The sequence below is a fragment of the Haemorhous mexicanus genome, chromosome 17 (genome assembly GCF_027477595.1).
Source record: "Haemorhous mexicanus isolate bHaeMex1 chromosome 17, bHaeMex1.pri, whole genome shotgun sequence".
Classification (NCBI taxonomy): domain Eukaryota; kingdom Metazoa; phylum Chordata; class Aves; order Passeriformes; family Fringillidae; genus Haemorhous; species Haemorhous mexicanus.
The window spans coordinates 12525188-12547341 of NC_082357.1; the positions used below are offsets into that span (position 1 = coordinate 12525188).

At 41.8% G+C, this 22154-nt stretch overlaps 1 protein-coding gene across 1 annotated transcript in view; it reads right to left on the reverse strand.

Moving 5' to 3' along the window:
- Positions 1–22154, reverse strand: part of GNA12 (G protein subunit alpha 12) — a 40572-nt gene that overhangs the window by 7976 nt on the left and 10442 nt on the right. The window contains exons 2-3 of the mRNA XM_059862223.1: positions 20474–20689; positions 135–185 (exon numbers count right to left, since the gene is read on the reverse strand). Of these exons, the coding sequence (XP_059718206.1) occupies positions 135–185; positions 20474–20689 (267 nt within the window). The remainder of the gene's footprint in view (positions 1–134; positions 186–20473; positions 20690–22154) is intronic.

Consider the following 22154-nt stretch of genomic DNA (forward strand, 5'->3'; position numbering starts at 1 on the left):
AAAGAACACTGAATTTAATGTGTAATTATTTCATAAACAAACCAAAAAACCCAAGCAAACCCCATTAATCACAGCACACTCAGGCTCTCCCTGTCCCTTGGAGCTCTGTGCTTCAGAAGGAGAAGGTTTCTTACCAGCTGACCGATCCGATCCAGGTTATCCAGGAAGTATTTCACTGATTCACCCTGTGGAAAAGGAAACACATGGGAACTGAGCTTGTTTCTAGGACAGCAAACCCAACAGAACCAAGGCCTTCTTCCCAGCATGAACTGAGGTCTAACAAAGCAATAGCACCAGGTCTGGAAAACCCAAAGTTGTGAAGAGATTTACACAAATGCTCAGATCTATCCAGGAAATCTCTACAATAAAAGAGTAGTGTTATTAAAGTCAGTTCTTTGACTTAAAGAATTTGGCTTTTTTTCCCCTTGTAAGATAAATGCAGTTAACTGACACTGAGTGGGAGTAAAAAATGAAACACATTTATAAGAAACCAGTGTAGTTTGTTTAAAATTCATAACACTGAACAAAAGCATATCCTAGAAAAGTGGAAGATTTAAGTCCCCCACAATTTATGATGATTTAAGCTAGACTTGCTTGTCACAAACAAAGGAAAAAAGGAGCATTTTCAAGGACTTGCTCTTATACAGACAGCTCCCCTTCTAGGCTCAAGACTTAATAGACTTGCTCATCTTGTAAAAAGTTCTTTAGCAATTATATGGAGAAGAAAACAGGAATGTTTACAGGGAAAATTCATTCTTGTGTGAAAATTTAGTCTTGTGTAAGAGGATTTGGTTTTTTATCAAACAGGCTTGTCTGTGTGTCCCACCCAAACCAAGGGCCCCTCTGCATTAAGTGGGGACAAGAAGCCCCACACAGACTTTTAAAGAAGTAACAATACTGTTTCCCTACAGATGCAGACTACTCTGGGGTGAAACCCTCCAGCAAATGCTTCCCTTCATGAAAAAGTAATTCAGTAAGTCTTCTTTAGTGCTCAGGATGTGTCTTGCAGTTGTAGCCACGTCAGGAGAACAAAAAAGTGGAAAACCCTGCTGCCTTTTAGTGATTTTAGGCAGGAAAACCCATTCCTTACCCCAGAGCAGGGCTGTCAGTCATGACCAAATGACAGTAGGTGCCCTCACCAAGGCACTAATTCAGAATGGAACTTCCTCCAAGTACTCCAGCTGCAATAGAAACTCTTAAACCACACATCCTCCTCTACACCATAGCCCTGAGACAGCAGAACAGAATTACTGCCCCCAGTACAACTCTAAACAGATGAACACAACAGTTCATTGTGAGGAATCAGACTGGAGATCAGAGGATTCAGTGTTGGACAAGTACACACTCCCAGCCTAAGGCACACACAAAAGGAGCTGGAGCTTATTATTTCCTAACATTTAAAACTGGAAGTGTCTTTTCATAGAGGAGAGAGAACACACGGATTTGCAAAAGACTACCATGTATCAACAAAAGATTTACAATGGATTGCTGGCAGAAAAAAACCCACTTCTTTTTTTGGGGGGTGGGGTGGGGGAGAGGGGAAGTTTCCAAAGAACAATTGCTCTAAGAGCTTCCTTACAATCATGAATTTTCATAAGGTGAAAGTAATTTCCTGTATTTTTTGGCACTCTGTGGATCAGAAGAGATATCACAGACTGCATGAATAAGAGAAAAGGGCTTCCTGTACAGCATTAGTCATATTCAGGAGATGGGAGAGCCCAGAAAGAAAAGATCACTGAAGCTACAAAAAACCCTTCTCTATCTGTTCTGCTCCATCCCACACAGCTCCTTCAGACGTGCAAAAATACTGCAAAGGGGCCATTTCTGATGGACATTCTTCCAATTTTCTACCCAGCTGCTCCAAGAGTCCCTGCCTGTGTGTCCCCCCTCCCAGGCTGAGCAGGGAACAGCCACGTGCCTGTGAAATGCAGGGACACACAGGCAGGATCACCTGATTTACAGCTTCTGCCTCCCCTAATTCCCACCCCACACATCCATCCCTCTGACATTCTGCATGTTAATGGGGAGGCAAGAAAATCAACTGATTAATGGAAAAAATACACGTTCATTTCTGCAGTGATTTAAGGAAAACAGACTTCTCTAGATTCTTACCCAGCTCTTATTAACGTTGCAATTAAGCCACGTAATTTTAATTCAGGGAAATTTTAATCAGCAATGGCAAAGCTCTGGGAGAGCTGGGTAACCAAGCCAGGTGGCTGGAACAGGTGTGAGCACCATCTGCACGGTGTGACAGATCTGAAGGAATCTGAATATTCTCTTCTAGCACAGAATCCAAAGGCATCCAGGACTTAAGTCAAAATATCTGTTTCCAGCCAAAACAACAAATCCTCAACGAGCTCCAGAGGGTTTGAAGTTTAAAAACCCTCAAAACATTAAAGCACACAAACATGAAGGGAGGAAAAACACCCACCAAAAACGTGCCAGAGCAATAAGGCCAAACCCAGCGCACACACTCAAAACCTCCTGCTTTAATGATTCCCTGATTAACGATTCTTTATTAAGTCCTAGGGAAGTGTGAACTCAGTTCCTGCTCCAAAGGCTTCTGGAATAACCTTGTCCTACATCTTAGTCAGATTCACAGCAAACTGGGATGTTCTGGGAAGCACATCCAGCTCCTCCAGGCAGCAGCACACACAGGCACGGGACATTATCTGATGTGATGAGTAGTAACATGTAACGTATTAAATAAGGAAAATATGGAAACTCCAGGTTTCACAACTGTTTGCTATTAGTGCTTCTAATTAGAACCATTATGCTAACTCAACATTCCTTTCTATATTCATTTTTCCTAGTCATTCACACAGCAGTATTAATTACATCTAGAAGTCAAATTCACTGAGTGTGATATCAAGCTGCACGTCAATGGATTTTTGAATTCCACAAATAAATTATTATTTATGCAAAGCTGTCTCTTGCTTTGGGTATTACACACACATACAAACAAATGCTTATGTATATAAACATATGCATATAAAAATACACATACAGTTTCTAAATCAAAGTAGATTTTCCATTCAAAACAAGTAATTATAAAAACAAATATCAGCTGCCTCTTTTGTGTTTAATTATTTTTTCTCTTCATGACATTGGCCACAAAGAAGCTGGTTTGGCTTTTTCAGTGCAAATATTTAGTTTTTCCCCAATATCCATCCAGCCATTCAGCTCCATTCAAAGCTGGCTTAGCAGTTCAAGTGCTCTCCTCCTCCAGATCTCAGCCAGTTATTTCAGGTCCATGACCATGACTTCCTATAGAAGTGTCAGCAAATATTTGCAATTGATTCATCAGATACTAAAAATAACTTTATGCAGATTGATGACTTCAATTTCAGTATTTTAATGGTTCTGTTGGGGAAAAAGAAAGCATATTATAACATCACAATCTATTTCGAGCTATGCTTGCAAAGTAGAAATGAAAGCTGAAGTTATTTATAATATATGTATATTTATATAAGTGTATTTATACTAAGTGTAACTACCTAAATATAATCACATCATGGAGAGTTCACTTAGAAAACAAACAAAAAAGATCCAGATCAGATCTTTTACAGGCTGATGTTGCAAGAAAAACTGTGGCAGCTCCAGAAACTTCCTCAGATCAATGGTGCTCACAGAAGGCTGCTGAGCTTCTGCCTTTCAGATTTAAAAAGACTGTCTTGCATTGTCCTAATAGTACACTATTTCCTTTAAAAATATTCTCACAATATTCACAAATAATGCTTTTAAAATATGAAAGACTAATTTCAACCAGCACAATACTGAGATAGAAAGCCCTGCTCTGTCACAGCAGAGTCTGTCAGTGAAGCATTTAAGCACTGGTATTTCTTATTTAATTTATTTTTAACTAGTGCTCGATTAGTACATTTCACATTGGAAAGTTACAAACCAGTTGGCTATTTTTATGGCTTTTCATCCTCCCTGATAATAAATCAAGATGTTTCAGTGGTGTCTCCTGCACCCACACCCCGTGTTTTACGGGACAGCTGTGGGGGAGGGAACAGTGACCTCTGAGTTATGAATTTTATGTAGCTCAGATGATCCTTTTTTAGTGCCCCAGAGTAGAGCAGTGACCATTGGTGTTCCACTCCTTGCTCCCCACACAAGGGTGACCACAAAGCTGGGGTGACTCATTCTGTCACTGCTGAGCTCCCCTCCCTCTGCAGTCCAGACCCTCTGAGTAACACTTCTGCCACTGGGACCAAGAGAAGGAGTTGGAGATGCTGTTCCCATTGTTCAGGAGGATGAGTCACTGCACATCTGGGAACTGGGGGAATCAAGAAACACAAACAGAAGGCCTCAAATGAGCCCACAATGCAGTATCGCTATTGGATTATTTTAAAAAAAATTGTTATTCTTTTAAACTGGCCTATCTGCAGTATAAAGTTTGGTGAAGCCAGAGAAAATAGTGCAATTTGTTTAAAAACTGACTGGTGGAAGAGAAAGGGAGGAAAGTTGAAATGTAAACATATACTCCTGCTTCCTGAAATAGTCCTCTAAAACTCTTTTTATATGCTAGATTATTTTGACCACAGCATTCTCAAGGGGCAAAAGCCATGAAAAAAAAGAATTTTTAATCTACATACTTTGTGCAATGTGAATGTCATCTTAACATGAGCTCCAAATAAGTCCCCATGAAAATAATGATTGAACTCAACATCCCTGTCCCTTCAGGGTATGTTCAGAGCACATAGGAAATCTCCACACAGAAATATTATAACTAATCTGGCATCACTTCCTTTGCCATTGATAGCCTCATTTTGGGCAGAGCTCCCAAGCAGTAAATGCATGAAAATAATGCACAGCAAGCTTTAAAATACCCCCAGAAACTCAGCAGACATGTTCTGTAAGGCCAGAATTTATCAACCTGTCACTGTAACCCTCAGTTATTCAGAGTGAGCCTTGATCAGATCATAAAGGACAGTGACACATCCCATGGTCCAGTTCCCTAAAATACTGGCTCATTTCAAACTTCTCCTGCTGAAAAGCAGCTCCTCTATATTCTGCTCTGAACTGGAAGACTTGAAAGGGGACCCTCTGTTCCAAACTGGCTTTTTTCCTTTCCTTGTCCCAAGGCCTTTTTGACATAATATTAATTTAGCCCTTCCTGATCATTCTGTCTCTGGCTGCTAAATTTAGAGTGCACAATTTAAGGTAGACCTGTCAGTCTCAGCTTGTTTCAGATGATGGATTAAACCACAGAGGAAGGAAATGTTGTACTTCAAGGGAGCATCTAACACAGATCAAACAGAAACACAAAACACAGATCTAACAGAATTCCCACACTTCAGAGAAACAGATGCTGCAAAGAACTGCCACAACCTGCAGCAGGGTCTGCAAGGTGAGAGAACACTGATCCAGACAGAACAGCAGTGTTGGGCACCCACCCTCTGCTCAGGAGCTGGAAAACATTCAGCAGCAGGGCTGAGGAACACAGAGGGAATCCAGGAGACTCTAGAAAGATGTTTGGGAATCTCCCAGCTCTGAGATCTTTGATACATAAATGGGATGGACTGAAAGCATGGACAATTTCATCCCAAGCTGGCCTTTATTTAAGGAACTATTCCACGAGGGCTGCTTGAGACACGTACAGACAAAAAACAAACTTGCAAGCAAAATTTTTGTTTGCAAACACTGAGATCTCCCCTTTTCCAGGTTTCCTGGGATATCAATCATCTCTTGACTGTAAGGGGTCTGAATGTCACCACTTCAGATGCTTTAGAAAGGCCCAAGGGAGAAGCCAGGTTACAAAATAACCAGGAGCCCAGTACTTGAAACTGTTCAGGACTTAGATCAGCCAAGTTTTTGGATACTGAAATTAGAACCCAAACCTCACCATCAAAAAGTGATGCAGAAAATGCTTTCCTTAGTGAGAGGCACAGGACACAAGCAGCAGGTTGACACCCTGCCACCACAACACAAATCCTTGGAAGTGAAGGGGCTCAGGCTCTGCACCCTGCTTCTGCCCCAGGGCTACAACTCTCCTGAGGGACAGCTACAAACAAACAACTCCCCCTCCCCAAGCCTGCAGGCTCCTTCAAGAGATTACTGCTAAATCTGCCCTTCTATTCAGCCTCACTGCTAACAGGGCATGGATTTACTGCAGCCAGAAATGTGTTCTCTCCTCTCTGACAGCTGATGAATTCAGTATTATTTTCCAAGGAGGTGAGCAAGCCTGTGCTTGTTAAGAATTCCCCCAGAGGATGCTGAAGTAACCTAAATTGCCCTGAAATGCTGATGCCCATTGGACACTGCAATTCTGTTCTACAGATATTCTACATCCTGTCTGGGCATCGAAGTTTATTGACACAAGACAAACATTAATTTTTCATACAATCACCAGCTCCAGTGCAGAGACCAACCACTTCTCCTCATTTAAGCTGTACAGAATTCCAGCTATCAAAACTCTCCAGTGTTATTTAACTTCCTCCTTAACAACAGACTGAGCTCCTGGCTCCCATCCAGCAACTCCAGTGCTTATCCAAGTTGCTGTTATCTGGACCCTACAAACATGCCAACTACAAAAAAAGTACCATATGGTTCCAAACTTCTAAAAATTACCTCTCCTTTCTCCTGCCTGCTCACACAGGGTAGGTATCAGATGTTAAGGTCTGAAAATATTTAAAAAATTCATTATTTGTCAGCTCAGTCCAAATAGGCAATGGAAAAATTTGTTTGTACATGACAGGGTGGGTTTATATCAACTCATCCTCCATGACACATGGCCTAACTGTGCTTTGCAGCATATGGAAAATAATAGGTGATTAATATTTATTTAATTCTTCAGAAAAACTTTAGCTTAATCAGAGCTTCCACATCAGTACTAAGATTTGTGGAACGCTGTGACTGCAACTCCAGCCTTGCAGCTAAGAAACACTCATACAGGAGCAGGGTTCTTGCTGAAGGGCAACTCTTAACATGTGTTAGCTTTTTCCAGCAATTTAATACAGCAATTCTTTCTCCCACGTGCTGCAAGGGAAAACTAGAGTTACATTTTTTCCTGAAATTCTTAGGTATTTCTACATCAACAGGATGTAGATGAGATAAATGATTTTGGACTAGGTTAACAATTCTGTTCATTTGTCTCAAATATGCACACCAGCAGCAGTGCCTCCAGGAAGAACGGAATTTTCTGTTAATAGACTAAGGCAGGCTCCATCCTACACTAAAAGCTTCAAGAAACATTAACCAAAAAGCCCCCTGTAATTTTGATTTTACTCATACTTACTGTCTTAATCACTGCTGTTTCTGCTTCACAGATTTGCAGTGGCTGGAAGAAAAACAGGTGCAAACAGCAGAGAAAATAGTACTGGCCACAAACAAAACACAAAGTGTAACACAACTGTGCTAAATGTTAGCTTTCCAAAAAATAAATCTAGAAAAATCCTTAACCAGACAGACCTGCACATCAGGGATTCAGCACGTCCTACCCTTCACTGACCAGCAGCTAGCAAGAGTTGAGGAGTGGATGCAAGGGGATATGGACCAAATTGGTGTGGAAGAATCACAGCTATGTTTAAACAACTAAAATAGTCCAACGACTGCATCCAACATCAGCAGCGAGCCCGGCTCAGACCTGGCACGAGTGGCTGCCAGACCTGCTCCTAAGCATCCCATGGAAGGATTCCTTCCTGTTTCCCTGCCAGCTGTCCAAGGGAATTCATTGTCTGCAAGTGCTGCCAGAGCCCTTTCATCTCCACTCCGGAGGTTCTCCATGGAGCCGAGCGAGCGCGCGCCAGGCTCAGCTTCTCACTCCAGGCACAGCCAGCTCAACACCCCAAAAGCAACTGACCCAGCACTCCTGCCACAGCTAGAACAAAGTCCTGAGCTGCACAAGGAGGGATGGAGCCAAGATTCTGGCCCATCACCAGCAAATTATCCCATTTATTCTCAGTGGGCAGCAGACACAGAAAAATGGGTATTTTCAACCAACAGGGCAGAATTTAGAAGGAACTGGATGTTTCTGCATCCCCTGGAATGATGCACAATCCCATTATTCCCTGACCCCAGGCCCATGCTTTGCTCCCAGCAGGTCAGAATGCAAACCTGAAACTTGCTTTGTTTACAGGAGACATCTGCAGAACTAGAACAGACAGTGACAAAAAAAAAAAAAAAAAAAACCTCCTGAATTAATCTAGTCAGCAGTACTGACTATCTGATCAAGACTAAATCACAAGTTTACCAGCGAGTTTCCCTTTCAAATCTTATCAGATCAAGGGATGGGAAATAAATATCTTAGATCTTGTGGGCTGAAAAAGCAGCTAACACCAGCCATGAGAGAATGTTGAGCTTGGACTTTTCCATGGCAGGTGGCCAGCTGGAAAGCTCAGCAACTTGGATGCACTTACAAGAGGCATAACCTTGAGTGTCTCGCAGAACGATGCTTCCTGCTCCACTTACACACCAAAGATTTGCTGCAGTGTCCTAATGCTCCACTTTCTGGGAATATCAGCTCAGACAGGTCATACTGAAATTTGTCTGTTGTTAAATGGTGACTATAAGGATTGCAAAGTGCCATTCATCCTTCATATTTCTTTAAAATTTTGTTTCAAATAAGATTTTCATTTTCTGTATGTGCACAACTGAGATGTTTTTAGATGGGCAGAATAAAAGGATGGCCTTGCAAAACTCAGAAAGCTGCTCAGTATCTGAAAGAAAGGTTTTAGGTAAAACTCAGCTAAAATGCAACCTAAGTCTTAGCTGCACTCAGGTGTGCTATTTAACAGTTTGATTCCTATAAAATCAAGAGTGTAGAGAATAGAGTGCAGAAAGCAATTAAATTCCACCTTGCTTCCATTACTCTGAAGTTGTGCCCCATGCCCATTACCTCAGTGCTTGGCAGACTCAACCACAGACAACACAAGGCTTGCAGGTCTGAGGGACTCCTCAAGGCAGCTTCACAACTGATTCTCAAAAGTCATTTGCCCCAGAAACAAAACTCTCCTTTTTCAATAGAAGTTTGGTATTTGTTAATTCTAAAAGACTTAGAATTGACCAGTCCTGAGGTGTAGCTTCTGCCTGCCTCCCCAGTGCCTTTCCAATCAGTGGGAATTCTCATCCTGCATTACCTTGCAAGGTTTTTTATCTATTCACATCAAAACATATCAACTATTCCAAATATTCTCTCCCTTTGTGACATCTGTTTTGGCATGAGGAGGAGGAATTCTTCAAATCTGCACTTAAACCTCCACCCTACTGACACTTCAGTATGAAGATTTCATGCAACCTGGACTACTTTCAACATAACTTCAGAATTCCTTCTCTTTCAGGTCTGAAAACAAATCTAAAGATGAAATCTGTGAGTATAAATAGGTGGCAGCTTCTATCCTTAAGGCCTCAGATACACACAGAAATTAATCAAGCCATGGTGGAAAATGAAGTGAGTTTAACAAACTTTTCCAAGCTGTTGAGCAGACTAGCCTATTAAAAACACCCTAATTAAAGCCTCGGTCACATCCTCCTGAACTGGAGAGAGGGCAGCAGTCCAGCCACGTGGATGGCCAGCTGAACTCCCTGCAAGCAGGAATGCATGTGCTGGGCTGGAAGAAAGGACAGAAAGAGAGACTACAGTAGGTATTCTTTTGTCTCCTGCCCACATCCAACACCATGACTGATTCACTACTGTACTCTGACCAGACTGAAACCACATGGATCAAAGCCTTGAATCCAGAGGTGGAATTAAATGGGAAAGAGTTCCATCAATAAACCAGTGCTTTTTCAGTTGGAGATTCTACTGAGTTTTCCAAAGTAGAATTAAGGGAGTATCAAGGAAAGCAAGGCAAATTAAGAGCTTTGGGGGTGGGGTGGAGAGCAGACCTTCTAAGGACAAACAGCAACAGTTTGTTCAGGAGCAAAGCCAAGTGAAGCACAAGTCTGCCTCAGTCTGACTGCAGGAATCTGTGTTGTATACAGAGGAGACATTTGAAAGGTGTCAATAAATTACTTCTCAGAGCAACATGTTTTCCACTTTCTCAAACAGAAAATCTTGCATGATGTTTCCAAGAAGTTTTCCTGCCCTCCCCCAAATCCTGAGTCAATAATTGAGAGAAACAGGTTTACTCCTCAGAGCTGCTTTAGGTGTAGCTGCAAACTAGAGAAGGTGGGGACCACGCTGCCTTCTGCCTTTGTGACAGAAGCTTTCCCAGCAGTGCAGCTGAGAAAGGAGAAGTGAAACACTGAGCTAACCTTACCCTTCTCCTTTGGGAAGGGCACTCAACAGCTCTGCTCCCTCCACCAGTGTTTGCTTATCAGCTGCTTGGTTTGTAGCACTGAGATATTTCCTGGAACAGCATCACATGCAGATGTATCTTAAGTCATCTGTCTATGAAACCCTCCCCTGTTGCACAGCCACCACTGCACATAAATCCAGAAGTCAAGAGTTAAACACTGTTTCTTCCCTTCCTCTGCTCACCTCCTTTTCTTCTTCCACACTCAATACCTGTGAAACAGAGCCTGGATTTGAACAGTCTGTGACCACTTCAGGTAACTCAGAACACAAACACTGACAAAACTACTCTGAGGTACAGGCACCTTAGTTTGGCATCAGGAAAGGAACCAAAAGAACCATTGCTCAGGAGAAGGATCAGCGAGATAAAGACACTGTCATCACTCCTTGGCAAGCACCAGGTTAAGGCAATTGGTGCCTACTTGTGATGCCCATGGCTTGTTCCTTCTCCAGCAGCACAGAGTGTCACCCCCTCAGCTGTGCTGAGTCACTCCCAGGCTGCATCTGCCCCTTCTCCAAGAGCAGCTTCCAAAAAACCCAGCCAGCAGAACCAAGAGCTCAGTGCAAAGCACAACTCCCCAAATCACCATTTCCTATTGCTCACTGGCATCACTGTCCAGAGCTACAGCCCAAGGTAAGCTGAAGCCAAGAGTGGTTTGCATTCAGTGAAGCTCTCCATGATTTAAGGCAAGCCAGGCTTGCTTGGGAGACAGCAGGAACAGGAGGGGAAACAGAAGAAAAGCAGGTTAAAGACATTACAATCTCTTTGAAAAGTCATTGCAAAAAGGTCAGGATTTGGACAGGTAGCAAGGGTACAACATCACTACCTGGGCAGGTTACTGCTGCCTAACCATCCTACCTGCATTTTCCTCTTCAGCTTTCTGTCAGGTGCCATCTTTTCAAGAACAGAGACTCATTAAACATAATTCACTGTCACTGTGATAAGTAAAGAACAACTCCAGGTATCTGCTAAGTATAAAAATACAGAAGATATGCCAATAACACTCTCTCATAAAAACAGACCTAGTTTTTAATGATTTGCTTATTTGTTCATCTGTTCACGTTACTTGTTCTTGATCCTACACAGCTTACAATAAACTAGGATATTCAGGAAAGCCTGAAAGCATTCATTACCCATTATCCTATTAAATTCAGTGGCCCCTTTGAAAAATCCAAGCCTTAACCTCTTCCTGTTTTTTTCTCAAGGGAACCTTTTAGAACATTTTTAAAGGCACTGAAAACACCCTTGCTTGCTGTCCCAGTTCTAGGTGAAAAGTGCAAGGTTTGGTACCAATAAAAAGCTGAATGGGTACCAAAAGCAAGCTGAATCACTACAAAGAACATATAAATGAGGTACAAAAGGCTGACTTGTAGAACTGGAACTTTCTGAAGTGCACTGTCAGCACTGCTGCTCTGAGCAGAGAAAGCCATGTCAGGGAGACAGGCTTAACAAAAGCAGTCACCTCTTCTTGGCCAGTGCCTGTTTTTCCCCCCCCCAGTTTCCTGAAACCAACCACAGGGTCAGCAAACTGCTAATACAGCACACAGCAAGCAGCAGGAGCTCTCTCTTTTCCTTCACACAGCTAAGCCAGTCCTTGCTGATCTTCAAGTAGTGCATGTAGCTTTCATACACCAAGAACTTTGAACTCCCCTATCATGGGAACAAAAATATAAATGTCTCCTTTTCAATTGTATCTTTGAGACTGAATGGATGAAACCAGTCTGACAAGTGGAGCCTTTCCACTAGAAACAGTATTCTTTGTTTTTAGGCATATAAACATTAATATAAATGTCTCTGCATAATGAAGTATTTTTGTAGCAAATCAAATGAAAGTTTTTCTTGTACTACCATGACTTTAACCTATGCAGATGCTCATTACTGAATATGTGAGTTCTCTCCTGCTTCCATCAAATTTCAGAAGGAACTCTTCATTAGACTCCCTCTGTCATTCAAAGGGTGCACCTTTAAATGTGCCTAACTTCTCAGATTTCTGGAACACATTTTCATCACTGGGAATCTCTAAGCTGATAACAGTTGCCAATTTTGGTCTCCTGAATGATTGAGGTCCATTAGAAACTTTCTGAGTATGAAATTAAACAGCATAATCAAAGCTAAAGGCTGCTCACTGGGCTGGATTTGTCTCTGCCCAGACCTTCCCTGCACACTAGAAAGGGATAAAGAGATTACTCCAGTGGTTTGTAGCTGCAGTTGGGTACTGGCTCAGACAGCCTGAACTGAAAGTTTCCTTCCTTGTTTCTCACAGCATGTGCCAGCATTTCTTGATGGGAATGCAAAGATTAATTACAGCTGTACTTGCTCTGAACAAATCCTCATATTCAATACAGTCCTGCAAGATTTAGAGTAGCACTAATTAGGGCTTAGAACAACAATTCTGCAAAGACAAATATACCGAGTGTTTTTTCTAATTATTTTATGTATAATAAAATTAAAGCTTCTTTCCAGAACCAAGGTGGCATTTATTCTCCAGAGCTGGGAGCCAAAAGGACTTTTCCAGCCTAAGAACATTAGATTTAGTGTTTCAGTGCTGCTGTTGAAGGTAAGACAGCAAATAATAACAACTTCCATATGCACACAGAAAGGTAAGGATGAGTGAAAAACCTTTTGGGACACCCAGACAGTTCTCTAAGGGGCTCAGTTACTAAGAGATAAAGAAAAAAAAGAAGGTCTGTACTTAGTAAAATACATATAAGAAAAAAGAAATATTTCAACCAGAAAAATGGCAATCACTAGGCAAGAGGCAAATGGTTGCAATGAATTTTCATAATGGGAGCTGTAAATATGAAGTTCTTTCTCTTATTTATCTTAACCACACCAAAACCACAGTCAGTATGTATAGGCTTCCAAGGACCAGCAGCACAAACTCCTACAGGAAGCCTTACATAGTACCAGACTTTTTAATCTGCCTTCAAGAATCTGTAAATTAAAGGTAGGTCCACACTAAGTCTGAATTTCAGCCTTTTGGTACCCACAGAGGCAAAGCATTAATGAAGTGCATTAATTGCACATCTTACAGACCTTGGAGGTGATTTTGCCCCAAGTTTTTGATCTTTAAATAATGTAAAAATTAAAAAAATTGTTGAGTCCTGGGAATTTACTACACAAAGAGCAGGACAGCCAGCAGCACAGCTCTCTTTATTCAGATCCATCTCAGCTCCCATATGCTAGGCATATCAATTTCTTGTTATCCACTTATTTATTATGTATGATCTGCTCATTACTTTCCAACTTATCCTCCCAATTCCATGCTGGCCACATTTCACCCAGCTGTTGCACTTTGTCATAACCTAAGGTCAGGAGAAATTCATGGCAAGAATCCTTCTCTTTTCCCACACAGCATTTAGCACTCAATGCTTGGTTGAGGCTTCAGGTAGGTACAGTCACAATCTGCTGTTCTCCAAGACTTTTCCACTTGCACTGTTTTAAAAAAGTCCTAATTCATGACCTTTCTGATTCTACTTATTTCTTTCCAATAGCAGAAGGTATTTAAGAATGGCTAATAACTGTTTTACCCATCACAGCTTTCTTAGGTTGGTTTTGCCTCAGAGAACAGCACTTGTCACTGAGAAAAGATTTTGCAAGAGCAGGTTTTGCAAGAATTCAAAATGATTTGCAGTGATTCCCCAAATGGTTGTGAATCCAGCCTACTTTAAATGCAAGTTCTTCTCACCTCTTGTTCAATGGCACTTAAAGCAAAACTGAGAGTGGAGCATTCCTTGCTGTGGGTGGCAGCTAACATCTCCAACTCTGCCTCCTGCTCAGGCTGAATCCTTGACTGTCAAGACAAACTGGCACAGCCAAACCCTGCACTGCTCCAGGAGCTCTCTGGTGGCAGCAGGCCCATTAACATATCTCATTTAAACATTCTTTTTTACAATATTGCAATTTTAAGACTGAGGATTGAACTTCTGCAGATGCAAACTGCCAAACTCTACAGCCTTAGCCAGTACTCACAGAATTTTGCATGAAGGTTTCCACCTGCAGTTTGCTTTGCTATCTCTCCATTTTTAATAAAACCTAAACTATAGCTCACTAACCAACTCCTTTAACCAAATACCATTTCTGTTTGAGGGCTCTTACTTGAGATCTTGCTCTGAAAAAAGTGTTTCTATTTGGGCACAGAGACAGGATTAGAAGCCAGGGACTCCAGCTGCTAATCCTTCCTGCTGCAGAGCAGCCACCAGGCTTTGCAGCATTACACTTAAACAAGCAATTAACTTCCCCTGCTGTACAAAGATGAGTCAGACTCCATAACCTGACCATAAACTTTGGAGGTCCTGGGATTTGAAACAGAACTAGAACTCAAATCTGGATCTCTGGCACTTAATTGCTGTGACACTGGCTCAAAACCTTGCTCAGATATTTAACTGAGAAAGATCTTCCTAACTCTCCGTTCCATGTGAGTCCAGAGCAAGTTAGAGATCTTTTGGGTTAATATGACATCTTGTGTTAGATAAGCCACTCTTTCAGAATAACAACATAACAAAACCAGGTTATCATTGACTATTATTGTGTTATACATATAAAATACAGCATTTTCATTCCTTACTAGCTCTGATTCAGAGAAGCCAATTTACCATCCACAGCTTCACAATTAGCTTCAAAATAAAGAATATAATATTGTTAAGATACTGATCACTTGGCTTTCAGCACTAATAGTGTGCAAATACAAAAAATTAAGGCTCAACAACAGCAAAACATGAGTTTCTGCTTTGTAGCTTTACTGTCAATCCCTTGTTTTGTAAAAAAATTTGTGGGTTAGAGCGGTATGTCCCATCCAGATCCAGAAAAGAAAACAAAAAGCATGTAACTTCCCAGAAATAATTGAGTTTCACAGGAGTTCTGCAAGCTAGGAAATACCCATGCAGAGCTCAAAAGTAATTTGGCAGAGTGGCTGCCTAGTCCCAATTACATGCATTAAATTGTAACAAGATTTCCCAGGCTGGCACTTTGAACACTGTGGTTATTGCCTTTGTACATCTCACCAGCACTGGTCAAGCCTCAATGGATTTCACTGATGAAATATGAGAATTTCACAGCTCTGGGAAAAAAAAAAAATCATCCTTGCAGAATGGGCAACATTCAGAGTCTCTTGTGTAAGCTCATATTCAAACAGTAGTTTGCAAAGAGAAGAGCTCATTTTTGTGTTACAGCCAATTGTATAAGCTGGGCTTGATTTGACACTCGGTATTTCCTCAAGTGCAAAGTGATTTACAGCAATGCCAGGCACAAGCATCCCTGCATTTCAGGGCTCTGCCATATGTGCTGAGAGAGCAAATTGCCTAGAAACATGCTTTTGGGGCTGCCTCTACTCTGCCATTGCATCCTAAAGAGAAATCAGTTGGAAACATTGTGCTTCAGGATTCAGGAAATCTCTGTTAAAGTGCACTGAAGAACTCTGACAAAATACAGCCCATTGCTGTAGATTCCATTGAATATGTCACTTCAAAGTCACCTACTTCTCATATTATGTCAGTTTTCTGCTGCCCCATCTCTCAATTCACTTGGCTTCAGCCAAATGCTGCCACAGAATCTCCCAGTGCCTCAGGGGCTGATGTACAGCCCAGCTCCTGATTACATCACTGCTGTACTGAGCATTTCTGTACAAAAATTAAGACATTGAAGGCACAGTTTGTCTACTCTGACTCGACAATTAGTGTGAATAACTGGTGCCTCCCCTGCACACTGGCCAGAGCACACAGCTGACTGCCTGGGAGGCTCTGAAGCCATCAGCTCCTTGCATGGGGAGAGGGCAGCAACAAAGCTCTCCTGCCCCAAGGAGCAGGCTGTTCCCTCTGCAGTGCTCCAGCTCACTGCCTGTCCTGGCAGGCAGAACTTAACCAATTCCAGGGGCTGCTTAAAAGAAAAACAGCAAACCCCATAGTTAATTCTCAGAGGGGTGACCCATGTGCTATTGCAAATATCCCCCAATTCCCCCTCACTCTCACCTAGAGAATGGTGAATGAATATAAAAGAAAGGGTCTTTAAAACATTTTCCAGAGTCTTCCCACAACCAAGGCTTCAGAGGCTCTCAGTATTTGAAGTATTAATGGAAGTGTTCCATACAATTCCCTGTGCACACAGCTAAAAATAGCTACGGACACAGCACTAAGGTTTTTGTCTATATTTGCAAGAGCCTTACTTCCCTCTCAGGAACCACAACTTCCCATTAATGCTGACATTTATTTTTTCTTTTAAAGAGAGCTATTAAAACACCAGAAAGTCTTTTAACATGGCAGGAAACATCAATAATAATATTAATTCATCAATAACAACAATCTCAATTGATATTCTGGTGATGGATCATGAACATATTTTCTATAACAACAATGTCAATTTTGCTCTAAGAACTGATAAAGACACACGATGGCCTTGGCAGATCTGCTTGTCACTATCCATCTGCTCTGCCCGTGACAAAAATATAATTTTTTTCCCCTGACAAGCCTTATTTGTCCCATCTTTACCCACAATGACATCAAGCATGCCAAGCTGCAAGAAGTCAAAAGAGTATCTAACCTTGTGTCAGACTTTTTGTTCTGGACACATTAAAAAGAAATGAATGGCTTCTCACATTCTCACAGTAAAGACCTGAGAGGATGGAAAAAACCCAAAAAAACCCCCAAACCACAAACCAAAACAGAAACCACATGACCAAAGCAATTCCTATCTTGGCCTTGGTCACCATGGTTTATAGCACAAAAGGAAATGTCACTACTGGGTGAAAAAGAGCCTGCAGATACAAGCACCCAAACTCCCAAATACACCCCAGCAGCTGCCATTAGGCTCACACTGCAGAAGCTCCCAGCCCTGCAGCTAAATCCTGCAGGAAACCCCTCTGCCTGCTCTCCAGGAATATTCCCAGTGGGATTTGTCTCCTCCTGCTGGGACTGGGGGATTTCCAGCCCCTTGCCCAAACTACCACAGGCACCCTCCAAGGAACAAACATCCCAGGAGATTTGGAGACTGGTGACCAATGCATTCCTCTGTAACACACAGACAGAAAATGGGTGGGGGGATAACGAGGGCAGGGGAGAAGGGAGGAGAATCCCATTCTGATTACAAAGGAATTCCTATTCCAGTAGTTCAAAAACGAGGACAGACGTGACAATGGAAGCAAACATACAATGGAGCTTTTGTCCCCACACTACTTGGCTCCCATACAAGGAACAGAGGAACTTGGGTTGGTGGGGACTGGCTGGGGTAGGGGAAGAGAGAGAGGCTGATGTTTGTAAAAAGAAAGCAAAATTGGTTCGTCTGCTTTAAGAAAGGCTGGGAAGACAAAAGGAAAAAAAAAAAAAAGGCAGCCTGCTATTGTAGAATCCACCCACTCACTTCTGAAATGCTCAAAGACCCAGACAGGGATTTACAACAACACTTGTAGGCACTGAGTATGAAGCAGAAAACACTCAAATGCCCAGAGGCAGCTTCTGTGGTGCCAGAGAAGCAGCTTTTAGATTGCACAGGGTTATGGTCAGAGCTGTTTTCTTTCAACAAGTTTGTTACTGCTGAGTCAGTCACTGAGCTGGGCATTGCAGACCATAGGAAGGCACCTGCACACTGCAATTTTCAGCTCTAGCCAACCAACCAACCAGCATGTTTGACTTTTTAACAGTCCCACAGCTTCCTGGAGAAACAGAGCATTCACAGCACACCAATAATCCTGCAGCTCTGAAGCCAAAATAACAACAATGATTTATAAAAAAAACTGGTGTTCAGTTGACTGCAAGAGGAGGGTGAAGAAAATGCCAGTGCTGAGTGGGGTTGTTTTTTCAAACAGTGTCAAGGCACATTCAGAAAGATCACAGTAATGTAAAGCTGCAAAATTTTGGTGATGATTTAAGAACTATTTTAAAGATAATAAATTCAGTTTAAACCAAGAATATTCCATTTAATAGCTTGCTTATACTAGGGAAGAAAGAGAGTGCTGATTTAGAGGTTTTCTTTAGCCTGAGTTAAAATCAGTTCAGAAAAGATTTATTTTCTCAGAGTCCACTATATCTGGCTTCTATTTATTTACACAAGTCTATATCCAGCAAGGGTTTAAACTAAATGAAGGTATGGGTTTATACATATCATATGCAATTACAAATTAGGCATCGCCTTAAAGCACCTCTTTCTTTAAAACATTATGTAGTTTTAGATTTTTTAAAAAGGAATTGTACAGCTGCTTATTCCCATATATTGAGGGAATCAGACTTCTCCTGAACTTAGAAGCAAGATATGGAAACTTATTCAAAATATTAAGGTGTTAATAATTAGTTTAATCCAGAAGCAGCATTTAAAAACCTTTTCTGCAGCCAAGTGTTTTTTTTTTAGTTACAAGTGAGGCACTTTCTGATCCCCTGGTGATGCAGCCTGCACAATAAAATAACAGCACCCAGATTTTCATGTTGTCAGTGCCCCAGGTGCAGGACTGGGATGGAGTTGGAGTTCTTGTGACACAGGTGGCTGCAGAATTGACTGGGTAACAACCCTGGTGCCTGTAGCAGTTCCAGGTGCCACAGTGACACCACCCAGGTGACACCAGTGGCATCCAGAAGGATGCACCTTGGAGCTGCAGCAAGATGTTGAAGATGACAGCCTCCCAAATGATCCCTTGCATGCCCCTCTGCTTTGTTTCTGTGGGGCTTTTTTATTTTTTTGGTATTTCCTGTTTAATCCTCTAAGCCAGAAAATGCAGAGGTAGGCCTGCTACTTTTGGAACAAAATTTATTCAACAAATGGGACTTTCCCCCCCCAGTTTGATACTACTTTATTGCTAACCAGCACAGGAATGAACCTCCCACATGATCCCCATCTGAATCTCTCCCTACAAACAAAATCCATGCTTGACCATAGCATTTCCCAGGGAAAAAAAACAAACAACCTTAGCAGGCTGCTGATGCAACTACTGCTTACTGGTACTGGATTCTCTTAGCAGTTGTTTCACAGCAAATTCAAGTTCCCTGTGGCATGAACCATCTTTTTATTCCACATTTGAACAGTGCTTAGAACAGCAAAGCCTGTGTCTACAGACTCTAGGAATAAGAGAACAATTAATCCATCCTCTCTCCCCCTGCACATCCTTCCCCCCACCCCCAGTGCTATAACATGGAAATTGTTTCATTTTTAGCCTAAGGAAGTGAGGTTTATCCCATCATCCTGTGACAGCTTTACTTCATTTCATTTATTCTTTACCTATTTGGCAGTCTCATGATACTTCAGAGACAGATTTCAAAGATATGCAACAACAAGACTCAAACAGGCATCTTATTAGTGGAGACAAACGAGTAGCTAAGGGCTGCAGCATGAGTTTAACTACAGTGCCAGACACCAGAGAACCCACACAGAGAAGCAGCATGAGGGAACAACCAGAATTTCATTATTCAATTTCTCTAGTTCTCCTTCAGCTGTATCAACTTCCTTTGCAGAAGAATCTAAAGGAGACTATACAAAGCCCTGCTTCTGTCCTTTAACCTCTCTAATTCAACAATGATAACACAGCACTTGTGGTACCAGGTTGTCTGGATCAGTACCTTGCTCCACAGAACAGGGAAGAAAAAGAGGAAAAAAAAAAAATCCTCTCCATCTTGTGCATATGAAGCAAAAGGAGTGGATTATGAACAGCTGTCAGAAACATATCCCATACCAGAAGTGCAGCTATTTTGGCACAAGAGCATGAAGACCTAACAACAAGAAAGCAGGGAAGAGAGCACATTTTTATGCTCACTGTCATCTTTCAGTTGCTTATCCAAGTTTCATTTGCAGACGTCAGGATGAAAAGAAACAGTCAGGGAGCAGCAGCCTGAATGGGTGTTGCATTCACTTCAAAAGAGCTGCATGCAGGAAGAGTTTGCCAGTATCAATATAGTGCAAGCTGGCAGGACTGGAAAGTTACAAATTAAGTGTGCCTTCATCAGTGACCTACTATGAACAGACCTACTGAGCTGCTAAAATATTTTTAGTTCAACCAATTCCTGCCTTTTTTGGTTCCTCTTGCTCTTCCAGTTTATCCAGTCATGTGCACTTTTCCACTCCCTCTTACTGCCATGTAGTTTTTCAAGTTTGGCTCCAATTACCACTTGTTTCTGCTGCTGAAGTGCTCAGATTTACAGCACTCCTACAAACAGCTAACAGGGTGGCTCCATCTTGCACGTAGCAAGCTGTGTTTGAGCTGAAGAGAGATTTATAGTGCAGCACTCCTCTCCTCCCAGCGAGGAGCTGGATGTACTCACCAGCTGGTACTCGCTGCGGCGGCTGAAGGCTTCCTTGATTCCTGAATCCCTCCAGAGAGCACCCAGGGCAGGGACGTAGAGCTGGAAGGTGGCAGGCTCGATGGGCATCCCAGCTTTGTTCTCAAAGGCCATCAGGAACATTCCATGCTTCTCATTCTCCGTGTACTGCCAAGGGATCCCCAGCTTGTCCCGTGCGTCAACCAGAACCCTGCAGCCCTAAAGGATGATGCAGAGAAGGAAGTCGGTAAATAAAGATTAAAGTGTAAAAGAACAAGGACCTGAGGATCATTTTTTTGACACTGTTCTGGTGAGACTGAACTCGGGAGAGAATCAAAAACTTTGTTTATTGCAACATCTCCAAGAGAAGTAAGTTAGAGCCTGCTTCTGTAAGCAATTTAGCCACAAAATATTTCCCCAGGTGGAAAAAGTATTAGCGGCAACAGCTAATGGCAACAAGCAGTGCTACCAACAGATAATGAAAGTAAACATCAATGAGAGCATGAAAAGCGTCTGGGAATTAGGAAAAGTGTCTGGGAACTGAAGTGTGATCATCATAGCTGTAGTTTTAAAAGCAACACCAGGCCTGAAATCATATTCTTCCATCTTGTTCTTTGCATTTGGTTTCTGACACCCAAAAGGACATCCCAGCTTTCTCAAGCATTTGGGAGATCAGAAGAACACTACAGGACTGAAGACATGGCATAGATTCCAAGCTACCAGGCTCAGAAAGCAGTTCCAGTTTTCCCTGAGAATCAACTTACTTTTTGAACTTGCCACACATTTGCTAAGCAATGCATGACAGGTAGGTTTTGTTACTCTAATACTGGAAAAGAAATCTAGATGTAAAGCAATCTAGTTCTCAAATTCAACTCAGGATTACTAAGCTAGTTCTTTTCACATTTTTCAGTTTTTATGGAAACCTAATTTCATATTCATGGCAACAAACCAAACACATGAGGTTAAAGAAATTTGATACTTCAGTCTTGACTCTAACTTCACCTGCAGTAAATAGCTTCCAATGGCCAATATTTATTTCTCAATAGTGAGCCCCATTTCAGTAATGGACAGATCTGCTAATGGTGACTCAGCATCTCAAGTACCACTGAATCCACAAGTAAAATCTCTGGGTTATACTGGATTACTCTCCTCATTATGTTGATCTTTGGTTCTAGAGATACAAAAATAAATTAAATTAAAAAAAAAATCTCCAAAAGTGAAGTTCTGTTTCCACAGCTACTCACAAGAGCCTCCACATCACTGGACTGATCTCTTTTTTTGCACACTTTAGATATCAAGACTGCATGTATGTTTTATTAACACTGGAACCTTTCTGCTCTCCAGTCCTTTAGCAGCACCACACAACAACAGTAACATCCCAACAGCAGCCAAGATTAGAGAGGGAAGTGAGAAGCAACTTAGTGGAGTGTCACAGAATAGGAAAAGTGAAATGTGGTTGTCACTAGCCAGCAGTGCTCCTGAAGAGCAACTTCCCAAAAATTAAATATTTATGATTCACTACTGATTGTTGCTTCTTCTCATAAAGTAGAGAATGTATCTCCACAATACCATGAAAAGACTAAAATCAAATATATTTACCAACTGATGCTTTAAATTCCAGACATAACTATTTAGTAACTGTCATACAGACTAAAAGCCAACTCTCATTCCCAGTTGCAGAGTT